The 15,095-nt window shown below is 38.3% G+C and overlaps 1 protein-coding gene across 6 annotated transcripts in view; it reads right to left on the minus strand.

The window, feature by feature from the left end:
• Positions 1-15,095, minus strand: part of Atf7ip2 (activating transcription factor 7 interacting protein 2) — a 51,001-nt gene that overhangs the window by 23,825 nt on the left and 12,081 nt on the right. For 3 of the 6 annotated variants that reach the window (XM_077106143.1, XM_077106138.1, XM_077106139.1), the window contains 5 exons: positions 8,191-9,023; positions 7,185-7,265; positions 6,438-6,562; positions 2,507-2,641; positions 181-279 (listed from right to left, as the gene is read on the minus strand). In XM_077106143.1, coding sequence (XP_076962258.1) covers positions 181-279; positions 2,507-2,641; positions 6,438-6,562; positions 7,185-7,265; positions 8,191-9,013 — 1,263 coding nt within the window. In that variant the 5' untranslated portion in view covers positions 9,014-9,023. Of the gene's footprint in view, positions 1-180; positions 280-2,506; positions 2,642-6,437; positions 6,563-7,184; positions 7,266-8,190; positions 9,024-12,943; positions 13,038-15,095 lie in introns of those variants that run through there. The other 3 variants (XM_077106140.1, XM_077106141.1, XM_077106142.1) reach the window with 3 other exon arrangements.

Genomic DNA, 15,095 nt, shown 5'->3' on the forward strand with positions numbered 1-15,095 from the left:
TTCAACTTTGCTGTATATATTGACCGTTTCAAACTAAAGAAATGCAAGTGGTACAATTCATAAGAACATTCTAAGTATAAATTAATTTATGTCCAAGTTAGGAAATAAATTCATTTCTTAAAGTCCAACTACTTATAGGAGTCATATAGGTTATTAAAACTCCTATGTGTTTATACCAACCTGACAGGCTATATTACTAGATAATGTGTTTTGTTCCAAAACTTTCCTTTGAGATAATAACACTGTTTTAATGTGTCTTTGAAGTCTTGCTATTTTTGCCTGGAAGAAAGAAAAATAAGTAAACACCAAACCAAAGAGCTAAGATAATATATACAACAATCATTCAAAGTAGTTTTGTGAGACTTAGGCATATAATCAAATAAGTTCTTATTTAGTTATCCCCTGGTATCATGGAATTGGTCCCAGCCCCAGTGTCAAGGAGAAAGTCAAACTTGCATCCATCCACCTGAATCCACACCCTGGGTTCCTGTCTATTGATCATTCCGGCTGGGGGCAATGACCCATGTCAATTGATTGACATGCCCAGAAGGTCAGAGGGTTCCCTGTCCATAGGCCTCCTATGGGATCTAGGATAGTCAGAGCCCCAATGACCATGTTGTTGATTTAGGGCATGGGGTATGCGGAGTGCCTGGTGCGGGGCATGCTGAAGCAGGCGCACGGGGGCTTTGACCTGCTGTGAAGGGAAGGGACCCCAGGAAGCACCCTGCAGGGCCTGGGCGAGCATCTTAAATTACTGTGTTCAGCCTTGTGAAAAGCCTTAAAGGTACTGCCAAGATCTCAGTCTTGGGGGTGGCAGGGCCTTGTTAGAGCTTTTTTAGTTGGCCCGGATGTCGGGGTAGCTAAGCGAAATATGTCATAAGGACATGATGGCCATCTGGGGTTTCGGGATCTAGGTTAGTAAACTGCTAAAGGGCTTTTGTAAGCGGATGCAGAAATTCCAATGGGGTCTCCTCTAGCTTTTGAATAATCTCTTGTAATTTTTGGAAACTCTTGGGCTTAGGTGCCACTTTTTTGAGCGCAGCAATAATAATTGCAGAGAACCGGTCCCTACTCTGTATGCCAGCTTGTGTATCATAATCTCAGGTGGGAGTTTGATCTGGGGCAGGAAGTGGCCCCGGAGGGTGATGGGAATTAACTTGGTGAGTTTCATCCGCATGGGCGCTGGCAAGTTCCCAGACTCTGGTATGTTCCTCAGGAAGGAGAGTATTAGCCAATAACATGTATATATATCATGGTGAGTGAGGCTATAAGCCTGGAGGACCCATTGAAACTCTCTTACATAAGTGGTGGGATCTGTGGTGAATGAGCCCAACCCTCGCTTGGGTTGTGTGAGGTCATTACCTGGATAATGCCCTCAGGTCCAGCAACCTTTCTTAAGGGGGGCACTGGTTTGTAGGATTAGGGAGCGGGACCTAGTTTGGGGGGACTAAAGGTGTCGGTCGGCCTAGTCAGGGGGATCACCTGAGGGGCTGGACACAACCAACAAAGGGGAGTCGGCAGACAGGGGGGTTCATCTACTGGATAGGTTGGGGTGAGAACGAAGAGAAGAAGCCTCTACCTAGGGGATCTCCTTCCACTTTTTCGAGTGCTTGCAGAAGTTGAACAGATCTCTGAGAATTGCAACTGGGTTCCAGAGAGTCCACTGTGACCGTGAAGGTCGTGGTGGGGTGCGTTCTCTCCTCCAGATTGGGCGTCAGAGTTTTGCCGGACGATCTCGGTCAAAGCCCCTGCGTAGCCCGTCTGAAGCTGGATACCCAATAGGGAAACTCACCTACTGAAGAGCCAGTGTTGTGCGAGTAGCAGTGCTCGAAAGAGTGGACGAGGACGGCCAGCCTTGAGAGAGGGGCCCTTGAGCAGTGAGGCATTCCCCCTCCCAGGTTCGGAACAAGTGCCGATCACTGAGGAACAGCTCTGCATATTTATAGAGCAGGGGGTGGTTTGACAGTTATGACAGTTTAACAGTTTAATGGTTTGACAGTTGGCACGGGGTGCTTTCTTTTTGGTGGGTAAGGATCATGTGAGTCAGCAGGGCTCACCATTGGGTGGCTCTTCTGGGGGGGGGGATGAGGGATGAGTAAATTAGTCTTTGGAGCCAGGGCGACTCCCAACAATCAGTCTTTTAATTGGTCCACTATAAAACTGATGCTGATGAAAACACCAATCAGCATGTGACCCTGGGGGAAGGATTCCAAGAGGCTGAAATAGGCGTTTAGCTCTAACACAGAACAAACTTAAAGTGAAAAGAAACAGTGCCTAAGAACTAAGCCTGTAAAGCAACCCAGGATGTTGATGGCTCTGAGTACTTCTCCAAGGACAATACTGCTGAAAAGTATTAAGTTCTTTTGTCTTTTCTATGCCATGGTCTTAACTAGGCTTGTGGCCAGGAATCAAATTTGGGTCTTCTTCCTTCACTGTTTGCCTTTTCTAACACATAAGAGCACTAAATTTCACTGTTTTAAAAGGACTCAAATGAAATGAAACTTACGAACAGTTTATCAGCTGTTGCTTCATGCTTATTCCTGCACTGCATCTTCCCAATGCGTTCGTTCAATTCTTTCAGTTTTTTATCAAATAGTTTGTGATTTACACTACAGATCTCAAGACGAATCAAATGTCTGACCTAGAATTTTAAAATAAAAACAAAAACATCCCAGATTTCAAATTTCAAATAACTTTTTTACTTTTTAAAAATAGCTTTGCTCTTTATCTGGATTAACTAAGATACTTTTTAATGTTTCCATTTATTACTGTAGCAATAAGTTATATAAAACTTGAATATTAAGCTCAATAGAACATATCCAGCACTCTAGTGTCATGTATAACTAATTAGAATAAAAATAACATATACGATATATAAAGATGTTAGAAATTAAATTTATTCTCAAATTGCTTCTTGTAGTTCCAGTTGTTTATTACTCTATAATATCCATTATAGAAACAATTACAGAGCTATATTACACACATACACACACACACTTTTTCGGAGGTTGGGGGGTCCAGGAATTGAACTCAGGGGCACTTGACCATGAAGCTACATCCCGAGTCCTCAGTCTCACCGAGTTTCTTGGCGCCTTGCTTTTGCTGAGGCCGGCTCTGAACTCAAGATCTTCCTGCCTCAGCACCCACCTCCATTTAGATTTTTAATTATCAAACTTACGTAGTCCATAAAAAGCAGCTCTACTTATCTGAAAACCAGAGCCTGATGAAAATGGTTGGGTGGTCTACAGTAGATAGAGAACAAATTGCCCAAGTCTGAAACTCGACCCTGCGATTAACAAGCCATATGGTCTTTGACAAGTCACAACACCTCTGGGCTTTGTTTTCTCTGTCCAAAATGGATAGAGGACATAGAAAAATGTTTGCTGAATGAGGGATACTTAAAGGATTTTATACAAACAAAATAAGATAAGATGTAAAATAGTTCCATATTGAAATGAGAGAAATAAATATGCAAGAAATTCACCATTATTTCCATAGTGTTTTAGGGGTAGCTTTGTTATGTTAAAATGGAAAAAAGCCAAGGACAAATATGCAATGACTCACACTATCTGGAAAAATGAATGCTATTCTAACACTTTGTAGTAGCTATTACATGAAAAATTAATGCACTTTATATAATCTCACTTTAAACCAAAAAACAAAATAGATTGGCCTATTTTCAGGATGCATAATTAATCTCAATGGCCACTGATCAGCACAGTTCTGCTGAGGCATACATTCACAAACACTATAGTTTTTCAATGTATATTCTCCTGTAAACAAATTTCATAACAAAGTAGGTAGTCTCTCTTAATAAAGACAGTCATGATACATTTAAGGTGTTTATTAGCAATAATTATATCTTGCTACATGGTGCTCAACTGAAATGCATAGTTCACATGTTGAATTCTTTTATACTGATATCACCTGATGATTAGTTTTAGTCTATAATTTTGATTATTCCCAAGATTTTTCCTTTTCATTTTCAATTGTTTTCATTATTCAACATTGTCTATGTCTACTTGGTCTTTTCCGTAGTGCTTACTAAACACACACACACACACACACATACATATGTATGTGTGTGTGTGTGTGTGTGTGTGTGTGTGTGTGTGTGTATATATATATATATATATATATATATATATATATGTATGTCTATCCACACACATCACTCAAAATATTATTGTAAAAAATTTCTCAGAAACACGTACTATTTTTACTGACAGCCTTTACCTGCTACCCATGTGTGGGTTACTGGGTGCTTGCCAGTTCACTGGCTGGGATAATATGTGAAGGTCATGCTCAGATAAATCTTAAGAGAAACATATCTAAATGCTTTGAACATGTGTTTCTGAAAAACTTCCTTAGAAAGGAATAATCTAATGGAATATATGTTTAAATCACAACTACTTGTCCTCATTCTGGATCCAAACAGAATCTCCAGGAAAGAGGCTTAGAAAATTGTACAATTAACAGGCACCACCAATGATTCGTGCTGGCTACGTCTGAGAAAACAGTAGGCAAAAACAATGGTCTTAAACTATAAATGAGCTCAAAAAACCCCTATCTGAGGGAGACCCTTAAACTTGATGACTTGCCCACTAAGGGGTAATTCTTTTTAGAGTGGACTTTTGTCCTCACTTGGTGATGATGTTTATTGTACAGATGGAAGGCACAATGGATTCCATAAAATGCCTATTAAATGTGTTTTACCAATGGTAATGTACGCACCATTGTGGAATCTGGTGGAAGGCCTACCTGCAGTTTGCAGATGGCAACCAAACTGGCCACAAGTTTGCAGAAAATCTGAATTTACAATCTGCCCTCACTTTTTTTAAGAGGGCAGATGGAGTGAATAACCTTCCTCTGGAGGAAAAACCTTCCAAGTCTCTGACCTAACGGAGTCAGCTAAGTCCCGATCCTTCCTAGATCTCAGGATACAACAGCTCTAGGATTGTCAACAGGGAAAAAGAATGTCAGGATGGGAGGGCCTTATATCTATGAGATTCAAACAAGATAAACATAGAGACAGGTTTAGAGAGAGAAATGTCTGGACAGGAATAACAGGAGGGGAAAGCTAGCTGTTTGACACAGGAAAAAAGGACTGCTAAATCCAAGTTGTCTCTGGAGAATGTAAAGAAACTAGATGCTTTAAACTCACTGAGAAGAACCGTTTTGTGAAGTAGACAAGGGTTCTGACAGTTCTATGCCAGTGAAATTAAAATGTTCAAAGTCTAGGATACATTTTGTCCATTCACACTTTGTTTCTGAATGCAGCCACGAATCACTGGGAAGCCTCAGTCTTCTTCCTGATAGCATGGTCCTCAGGTTTGACTGCCCCTTCTCTGCCAGCAACAGAACAGTTACCTTTTTTTTCTTTTGGTGATCCATGGTCTTGCTAAGTTGTCTACATTGGCCTCAAACTTGTGATCCTCCTGCAGCAGACTCCCAATAGCTGGGATTATAAGAGTGGACCACCTTGCCCAGCTATTACATACTTTTTAAAATTAGTGTCGACTTTGATCTTCTTGGAAGAAAATAGGAGATAGAAAGAGGAAAACTGCTAACTTACCTTTGAAGCTGGTTCTGCATCAATCTTTTAAAAAAGTTTTCCTTTAATAGGTAATATGTGGTCCTAGGACATATAGCTATATAATTGTAATGGTCCGTTTTAGAATGCAGTAGTGTTTATTGATAGATATATGTGTTTATTGATATATATCTATTTTTTTTTCCTGAAACAAACCCATCACTTGGTGTGGAAGACTCTGGCCCATTGTGGCTGAAACATGTGTTCTATCACATACTTTCTGATAGTGATCATCAAAACAGGATCTCATTACAGCCACAGAATTGGAGTTCAATAAACCTCATTTCAGAGCTGAGCAGACATGTGTGGAGGCCACAAAACAATGAGATGAAATGGGAAGAAATGAGAGCAGCAGGTCAGATACTGCAGCACATCCATGTTACTGTGGGAATGTGAGTAAGTGAGCCTGAATTCAGAAGAACTCTGCAATGGACTCTGGACAGTCTGAATCTAAACTGAGCAATTATGATGAAGTCTACAAACAGCCACCTGCCACTAAGGAACCCAGAACCAGCAGAAAAGCTCCCGTCGTTTGGCAGAGTTCAAGATTGTTCAACGTCAGACTCACGTATCTGACTCTAAGGTTAACTAAAAAAAAATTTTTTCTACAACTAGACTATCTACACAATTCCCCCATTTTCAAGAACCTAGAAATATTTTGGTAAGGGACATAATTAATCTGTCTGCTCATTTGATTTTCATGCACCAGCTTTGCAGCAAGTGAAAATCATCTGTACCATGACACTGTGGAGAGAAGTTAGTTAACATTTAATTAAAAATATTGTTTTTTTGAATTAATAAAAAAAATGTTTTTGAGGCAAATATTTAAACCCTAATATTTTACCTGTTCCAGTACTGCTGTTTGCTTTTCCAGAGCTACACAAATGTTTTCATTAATTGGCTCTGAAGTTTTCATGCGTTTAACATTTTCTTTGTTTTCTGAAAGCGTCCTCTTCTTTTGATTATGGCCTTGAGGAGATGGAAAGATTAGAAATAAAAATATTCTTTCTTGAGAAGAAAATGGGAATCCCTAATTTGGGGACACTCTAAGCAAATGGAAAAACTAAAATGTAACAAAATTTTTAAGAAAATTTGATGTATAAAAATGTTCCCACAAACTTGTAAAAAAAAAAAAAAAAAGAAAAAGAAAAAGACTATTTTGATAAAGTATGGTTCTGATCTCAGATACACTACCATTCCAGACTTATGTAATACACATATACCAACAAAAACCAGTCAAACTACATCATTGAATCCTTTGCTTAGCTAATTCAGTGATCCTACATTACTTTTACAATTACTTAATGCTATGTATTTTTTAACAGGTGAACCTATCATTTTTAAACAATTTTAAATTCATCCTTTAAATTATTACTCTGTAGACTAGAAAAAAAATCTCAAAATTCTATAAGTATTTTCTTCTATTTCAATAACCAACATAAATATTCAAGTTTACTTTTGCTGTTTGAATAGATTTACAACCTAGGACTTCGTTTGTTAACTATTTGGTGTTTCTCTCCTCTCTCCACACACAGACACAAGCATATATATGTATGTGTGTATACAACGTTATCCATCATCTTTTACCTACCATGTAATTCACAGGCCAAGTCCATGGAAGGAAATGAGTTCACCAACAATTTTGAAAATCCACTCTTTCTAATAAACAAAACTTCAAAATAACAAGAGACATGATTGAAATGAACCAAACAACTGCCATAAGCCACATTTTGACATTGTTTGCTCTCTCAGGAAAACGATTCCTTCCTTGTCAGGAATAACCTCCTTTTTTTTTTTTTGGTACCAGAGATTGAACTCACGGGCACTTAACCACTGAGTCACATCCCCAGCCCTATTTTGTATTTTGTTTAGATACAGTATCTCATTGAGTTGCTTAGTGCCTCGCTATTGCTGAGGCTGGCTTTGAACTTGCAATCCTCCTGTCTCAGTCTCCCAAACCGCTGGGATTACAGGCTTGAGCCAACTTGCCCAGCAGAACATGCCCAGCAAAAATAACTTCCTTTATATACAGCTAAAATGAATCAACTTTGGTCTAAAGTCACTTGTGTAGTTAAAATATGCCCTGACCATTTTGGGATGTGCAGTGAATTACAACCTTGATGTGTTGAATACTCTGCAACCTACTCATGTAAAAAGTTCCTGTCTGGAAACCAGAAATGGCCACCTGATGAAAACTGGAAATGAGCTATGACCAATCAGATGAGGCTGTCTCTTGTACCTCACTTCCTTTTCTGTATGTTGCTCCCTTTTCTTTGGCTATAAATACAACCTGTTGTGTAGTGGGAAAGAGCTTCTTGAAACATTTTTTGGTCCTGACTGCTACCTAATTCAAGAACTGGAAATAAAGCCAATTAGCAACGGCACAGCTAGATTTGTTGAAATAGTCTCTTTTCACAATACTCTTCCTCCTCCCCACCAAAAAGAGTTCATAAACAAGTTACTCTGAAATAATTATAGTTATCATTTACTTTTTCTTTACATATAGTCTATACAAACTCACCTATTTGTATATTTGAGATTTTAAAGTCCCCAAAGAAAAATTAATTTCTATAAAAGAGGCAAAAATATACACTTACTGTTATTACCATCAGTGTCGAGTACTGACTGCCACTTTGAGTCTGTACTTTCACAGTATGAAATGCTGGAATGACAGGTCCTACTGGATTCTTCTGTTTTCAAAATGTTAGCAATACAGCTGGAGGAATTAACTAAATTTACCATGCAAGATGTTTTCTCAACAGGCAGAAAATGTGAGTTTGGACTTAAAATGTCATTTTGCCTCTTATCAAGTGACTCTGAATTGGAGTTTGCTTCTAAATTGGAAACCATCTTATCGATTCTCTTATCATTCAAGGTATTTTGAACTACATCACTCAATACGTCGGGCGGGCAGCAAATAGGTTTTAGATTATAATTCTCTTCCAGTTCAAAAAAAGATCCTTTTACTTTTGTCTGATATTCAAGATGAGTTTCAGAAGTGTTCTGGGAATCTTCTGCCCTTTGTATAAACAATTTGCTGGGAGAATCTAATGTTCTTCTTGGCTTTTGGTAATGACACACAACTTGTTCATCAATATGTTCCAGTCTTGTTTTTGAATCAACAATTTCTTCTACTGGTTTTACTAAATTCTTAGGAACCACTATACTTTTCTGTGAGAACACTGAATTTTTGTTAGAATTGAGTGAGGAATCAACATTTTCAGAATGTTTACACTTGCTAGTTATAACCCCAGTACTTAAATTCTGACTACCACTCGGAACATTATTCCCAATTTCTGCTGTTCTCAGAGCTTCAACATTCTTAGACTTATTCAAGATCTCTACTTGCTTCCGGCAACTTGTAGGCATTGTTTTTTTTGCTTTTAATATTTTCCGTTTACTTCTATCTGGACTTGCCATCTTTCATATCCTAGAATTTAAGATATCATATTTAAATGCATTTCTCCACTAAGTTTATTTACAATATTAATATTAATAGTGTTAAAAGACTATCTCTACAGATTTAATGAATTATATTTTCATCTGTCAATGAAAACAAAAAAATTATTTCAATATTTATTTACAGTCCAAAAAACAAGTATGAGTTTTCTTTGGCAACATTATAACACCACATAAATATAAAGAATCCACATGCCAATCAGTAGCACACTGGAATACTAGGATAGTTGCACAGTGAAATATAATCAACAATAACTGCTCTTTCATTATATACAATAGTATGAGTTGCAAAAGCCTAGAGTTTAAATGAGCTAGACCAGTGTGCACTGTCCGATTTCATCTTAACAAAGATCAAGAATAATTACTGTATTGTGTTAAAAAAAAAAAATCAAAGTGAATATCGACCAGAAAGAGAACCAGCTAAACCTCTTTAAGTTTGGAGAAAATTTGTTTGTTGATATAGGTGCAGGTTTTATGAATGTGTTCAGTTTGTGAAAATTATCAAACACAATGAGAATTTGTGTACTTTCTTATTATGTACAACATTTAAGAAAAAGAAAATCTGATAGTTTGCTCTGAAGCAACTTAAAACATATATCAAAATAATTGTAGACTTGGCTCTTCAGCAGAATTAAATATATCCAAAGTTATGCTTGAATGTGTATGTAATATAAAAGTAAGGTTAAAATCTGGGGCAGAAAATTCTAAATTAAATAAACAAAGATGCAAAAAAGGATAAGATTGAAAGTAAGGAAAAGGTAGCTTTCTTTACTTCAGATAAGGATACAATCAGATGATACTGTTTCACTCTTGACCCCAATCATTAGTGAAATGCTCTCAAAGAATGCTTTTAGGAGATCTCCCCCTGCCTCACATTGGGGATTGAACCCACAGGCACTGTATCACTGAGCTACAACCCTTTTTATTCTTACTTAGAGACAGGGTTTATATCTTCCAGATTACAAATTCTACTTTAAGTGGATGGCAACCCAAGAATTCCAATCCATCCACACAGCTGAGAGCAATGTCTACCTCCTTTAGATAAGTCAAGATGAAACACTTTACACTAAGCAGGGTCATTGTCCCATGCCAGTCTCAAGTTCCCATAGTAAATAAATCTTCACCCCTCAACAACCCTTAAGATAAAGGGATGTCTGAGAGGTATGAATGGGATAGGAATTTAGGAATAAAGAAAAAGATACTGAGTCTCAAAGGAAACACCCATGAACCACTGAGATGCAAAAGTATCTGGGAACAATTGCCCACCTCCTGATCCACATGCCCTTGCCCACACCCTTGTAACACAGGAAAATGCTCAAGTCCAGAGAAAACTGGCATGATATTGTGTAGCTCCATTCTACATCCACCTCTAGTGTTGGGGTCGTCACAGTGACCCCAACGACTATCTCTATTAACACTGAGGTCCCACACCACAGAATTGCTCTCTTCCCCCTTTGGAGAGAGCAAACATTCTCTCTTGAATATCTACTCCTTGCTTTACCCTAAAGGCATATCCTGAGACTGCCCTCATTCTCACTTGAATATACATCTACTTTCCTAAATGAACTATTGTCCATGCCTTTATAAACAAATAAATGAATGAATAAATATATAAATGGCACTATTGTATTAAATAATAGAGAAAATAACATAAGAACAATTGAAAAAAGTAAAACAATAACAGTGAATAAAACTCAGAAGGCATAAAAATCAAAGATTTTTTCATTTCTAATAAATGTAAATGGGTTAAATTCTACTAAAAAACATGAGGTTAAAGAATTCGTATTGTTTACAAAAGACAGCTAAAAAAGCAAACTGATAAAAATGTTAAAAGGTAAAAGGATGGGTAATATTAATATTCAGCAGAGGGGCTGGGGATGTGGCTCAAGCGGTAGCGCGCTCGCCTGGCATGTGTGAGGCCCAGGTTCGATCCTCAGCACCACATACAAAGATGTTGTGTCCGCCGAGAACTAAAACATAAATATTAAAAATTCTCTCTCTCTCTCTCTCAAAAAAAAAAATATTCAGCAGATAAAACAAAATTAATATTACTTTATGTTTTTAAAATTTAAATAAATGGTGAAGCTGAATCAGTGGCACACATCTGTAATCCCAGCAACTCAGAAGGCTAAGGTGGGAGGACCACAAATTTGTAGCCAGCCTCAGTCATTCTGATGCAGGACAGATAGGGCTGGATGTGGGAGACCAACCTCACATGTGACTGAGTCATACTCCCCAGCTGGGTGCTGAGGCGCTCAGTCACAGAAATGTGGCAGAGCTTTCCCCACCCTTCTTGGGTTCAAGGGTGCATGGGTGTGTCTTGCTACAGCCCCGTGGGTGAAGCTAGGCTCACCTATTCATCTGTAATATAACCCCTTGCCCTGTTTAGGATAGAATCTTCCATGGAAGTGCCTTGTGTGTGTCCCCTCCTCTTACTGTGCCCTTGGGTGTGGCCTACCCAGGTGTCAGTCAACTGCTGACAGTGGACATCATGAAGATAGACTGAGCCCCCTGAAACCTGACCCCTTGCCTCATTTAAATAGCTTCTCCTTGATAAAAGGGGTCAGAGGTGCTCTTGCTCTCTCTTTCTGTGGACCCTTAAGGTCAGAGGAGCCATCACAGCAACCCCAACAAAAAAGGTATTTGTGTCTCTTGTGTGGTTATTTCGTGCAGCCCAGTCAGCCCAGTTTACCTGGAGTGACAGCTGAGCCTTTTAATCTCGAGAACAGAAACCAGCAGCTGGATACCCAAGGAACTTTCAAGAAGCAGGCTTAATTATGCTTTGGTGTTCCAATGGGGATGCTGCCAAAAAAATCTATGGACCCAGAGTCTGGAAATTCTTTGACATTTATACTTAGGGGGTGGTTACATAACAGCGACTCTTTGTTCCATATTCTTAGATTGGACAGGGGTTTCACAAATTTCTACCAAGGAAAATAGAAAGGGAAAGCTTTTACAAAAAAGAGAAAGCTTCAATCCACAATGAGTTCTCTGCAAACATCCTGTTGATATTCTTTGTTTTGTTTTTGGTTTAACAATCTTGCTTACAAGGAGAGAAACTTGTTATGATTGTGGTAGGGGTCATCTGGACTACATTAATTTAGCAAGGTCCTCAGCTATTTAGTGAGATACTGTCTCAAAGAAGGGCTGGGACATAGCTCAGGGCTAAAGCACCCCAGGATTCAATTCCCAATATCTAAACAAAAACAAACAAACAGAATACAGCAAAACAACTGCACACCTAAGGGGAAAAACGAAACTAGACACTTCCTCTTTCTGCATGCTAAAATGGATTCTTAGATGATTAAGACAAACCTCTTAAACTTGAAGAAGAAATATAGGGAATTTATCTTTTATACCAAGTACCACAGGAAAAGTATCCTGATTCCAAAGATCTCTGAAAATGTGCCTTATGTGACAGCAAAGGATTTAAGCTGGCTGAAAAGAATCAGTAAGACCCTGTCTCAAAATAAAATAAAAAGGGCTCGGGATGTAGTCCAGAGCTTTTCTAGCATGTGCTAGGCCCCGGGTTAATCAGTTTACTAACCAATCAAATAATGAGAAAAGAACATAAAAATGAACAAGACATAGCAGGAAGTTTTATAGAAACATATAGACAAAAAATAAATGAAGACATGCCATGAACTAGGGAAAGGCAAATTAAGACAGATATAATTCTATATCCAAATAGATAAACTGGTAAAACCCAATATGGTTAATACCGAAGCTCAAGAGGGTACGGATCAGTAGTAATTCTTACACATTGTTTTTTACTGTGTGAACTGGAAAAAAACTAATTCAGAAAACAATTTGGCTATCTTAAAAAGTTGAGCATTGTATACCTTATTGATACCCAACAAACTCACACAACAAAAGCTTATACTTATGTACCTTAACACAAAAATGTTCAGTTAGGTGTGGTGTTGCACACCTGTAATCCCAGCAACTCAGGAAGCTGAGGCAGGAGAATCATGAGTTGGAGGTCAGCCTGGGCAACTTAGCAAGACTCTTGTCTCAAAAAATAAAAAGGGATGGGGGGATAACTCAGAGGCAGAATGCCCCTAGGTTCAATCCCCATTACTATAAAGGGCAAAAATCAAAACAAATAAAACAGTTCAACAGCACCAATAACAACAACAACAACAACAAAAACTGCACATTATGCAAACAAACTTTAGATACAATCAGATAAACAAACTTTGGTATATTAATCCAATGGATCAGTACTATGCGTTGAAAATGAATCAATTATTACTATATACAACCACATGGATAAGTTTTGGAAATATTTATTAAAAACAATTATTAGAAAACTATATTTAACTTATAAATACAATTAAACAATGTTATGTGTGACATTTATAATAAAGTTACTCTTTATAAAAAAAAATCAATGCAATATGGCAAAGAGGTATAGGAAGCATGGTATGGAGAAACAAGAAGGCAAATTCAAGTCATTGGTAGTATTCTACATGTTTGGTTCAAAGATTTTAATGTTATTATACTTCATACTTTATATATTCTCTTTGTTACATTTTCTGCTGATAATAACAAAATACCACAGACTGCACAAACTATAATCAGGTTTATTTTGGCTCACAGTTATGATACAAGCTCAAGAGTCCTTGTAGCTGTTGGAATCCCAAGGTGCTGCAGGTTATTAAGTGGCAAGAGACAGGGAATCAATGTGAGACCCAGCCCAACAGGGTTTCACAGCAAACCCAATCCTGAGACAACTTATTAACCCATTCACCTACTATAGTGCCTCTATATTTAGCCTTTTGAGAATAGCCAGAATGGTTTTCAAAGCATTTTTAAATTTGTTCTAGTTAGTTCATGAGAGCAGACGTACACAAATGGAGCACAATTTTTCATTCCTCTGGTTGTACACAGTGTAGAATCGCCCCACATGTGCAGTCATACATGCACCTAGAGTAATAAGTTCATCTCACTCCGCCATGGTTCCTGCCCCCATGCCCCTCCCATTTTTCCAAAGCATTCACCACAGGAGTAAATTTCCAAGCATTTGATCAATCTGCATTTATCCTAAGAGTGATCTAAAGTTCCAGTTTTAACTGGGGCCTCACTGTCATTATAATTCGCATTTCTCTGATGGCTACTGATGTTACTAGCTTTCTGTCTTTGTGGCCAAATACCTCATATAAACAACTTAAAAGGAGGAAAAGTTTTATTTTGGCTCACAGTTTCATGGCTGTTTGGTGCCATTGTTTCTGGGCTGGTACCAAGGCAGAACATGATGGCAGGGGGAACTTCGTGGAGCAAAGTACTCACCTCATGGCATCCAGGAAGCAAAGACACAGACAGGAACAGGCTAAGGTCCCAATGTCCTTTTTAAGGACACATGCAAATGACCTAAATTCCTTCCCCTAAACCCTGCCTCCTAAGAGTCCCACCACCTCCCACCAGCAGCACAGGCTGGGGACCAAGTCTTTTACATATGGCTACTGGTGGATACTGAAGTCCCAAACCATAACAGATGTTGAGCATTTCTTCACATATTTCTTGATGACTTGTATATTTTTAGATAAATGTCTATTCAGGCTCTTTTGCACATTTAAAAATTGTGTTACCTGCCCTTTTTATTACTGATTTTCGAGAGTATTTTGTATGTGACCCTCTTAGATGATTTATAAAGTTACCTTCCATTCTATTGTTGCCTTTTCAATTCCTGGTAGTGTGCTCTGAAGAGCTAAACTTCTAAACTTTGATACAAGTTCACCTTTTTTCATGTTGGTTGTACTTTTTTTGGTGTCATATCTAAAAAAAATCACTGTTTAATCCAAGATTGTAATAATTTACCCATTTTTTTATACCTTCTACTTTTTATTTTTGGAACCAGAATTGAACTCAGGGGCACTCAACCACTGAGCCACATCCCAGCCCTGTTTTATATTTTATTTAGAGACAGGGTCTCACTGAGTTGCTTAGCGCCTCGCCATTGCTGACGCTGGCTTTGAACTCTTGTTCTTCCTGTCTCAGCTTCCTGAGCCACTGGGACTACATGCAGGTGCCACCATGCCCA

This window comes from Callospermophilus lateralis, chromosome 19 (assembly GCF_048772815.1).
Source record: "Callospermophilus lateralis isolate mCalLat2 chromosome 19, mCalLat2.hap1, whole genome shotgun sequence".
NCBI lineage: Eukaryota > Metazoa > Chordata > Mammalia > Rodentia > Sciuridae > Callospermophilus > Callospermophilus lateralis.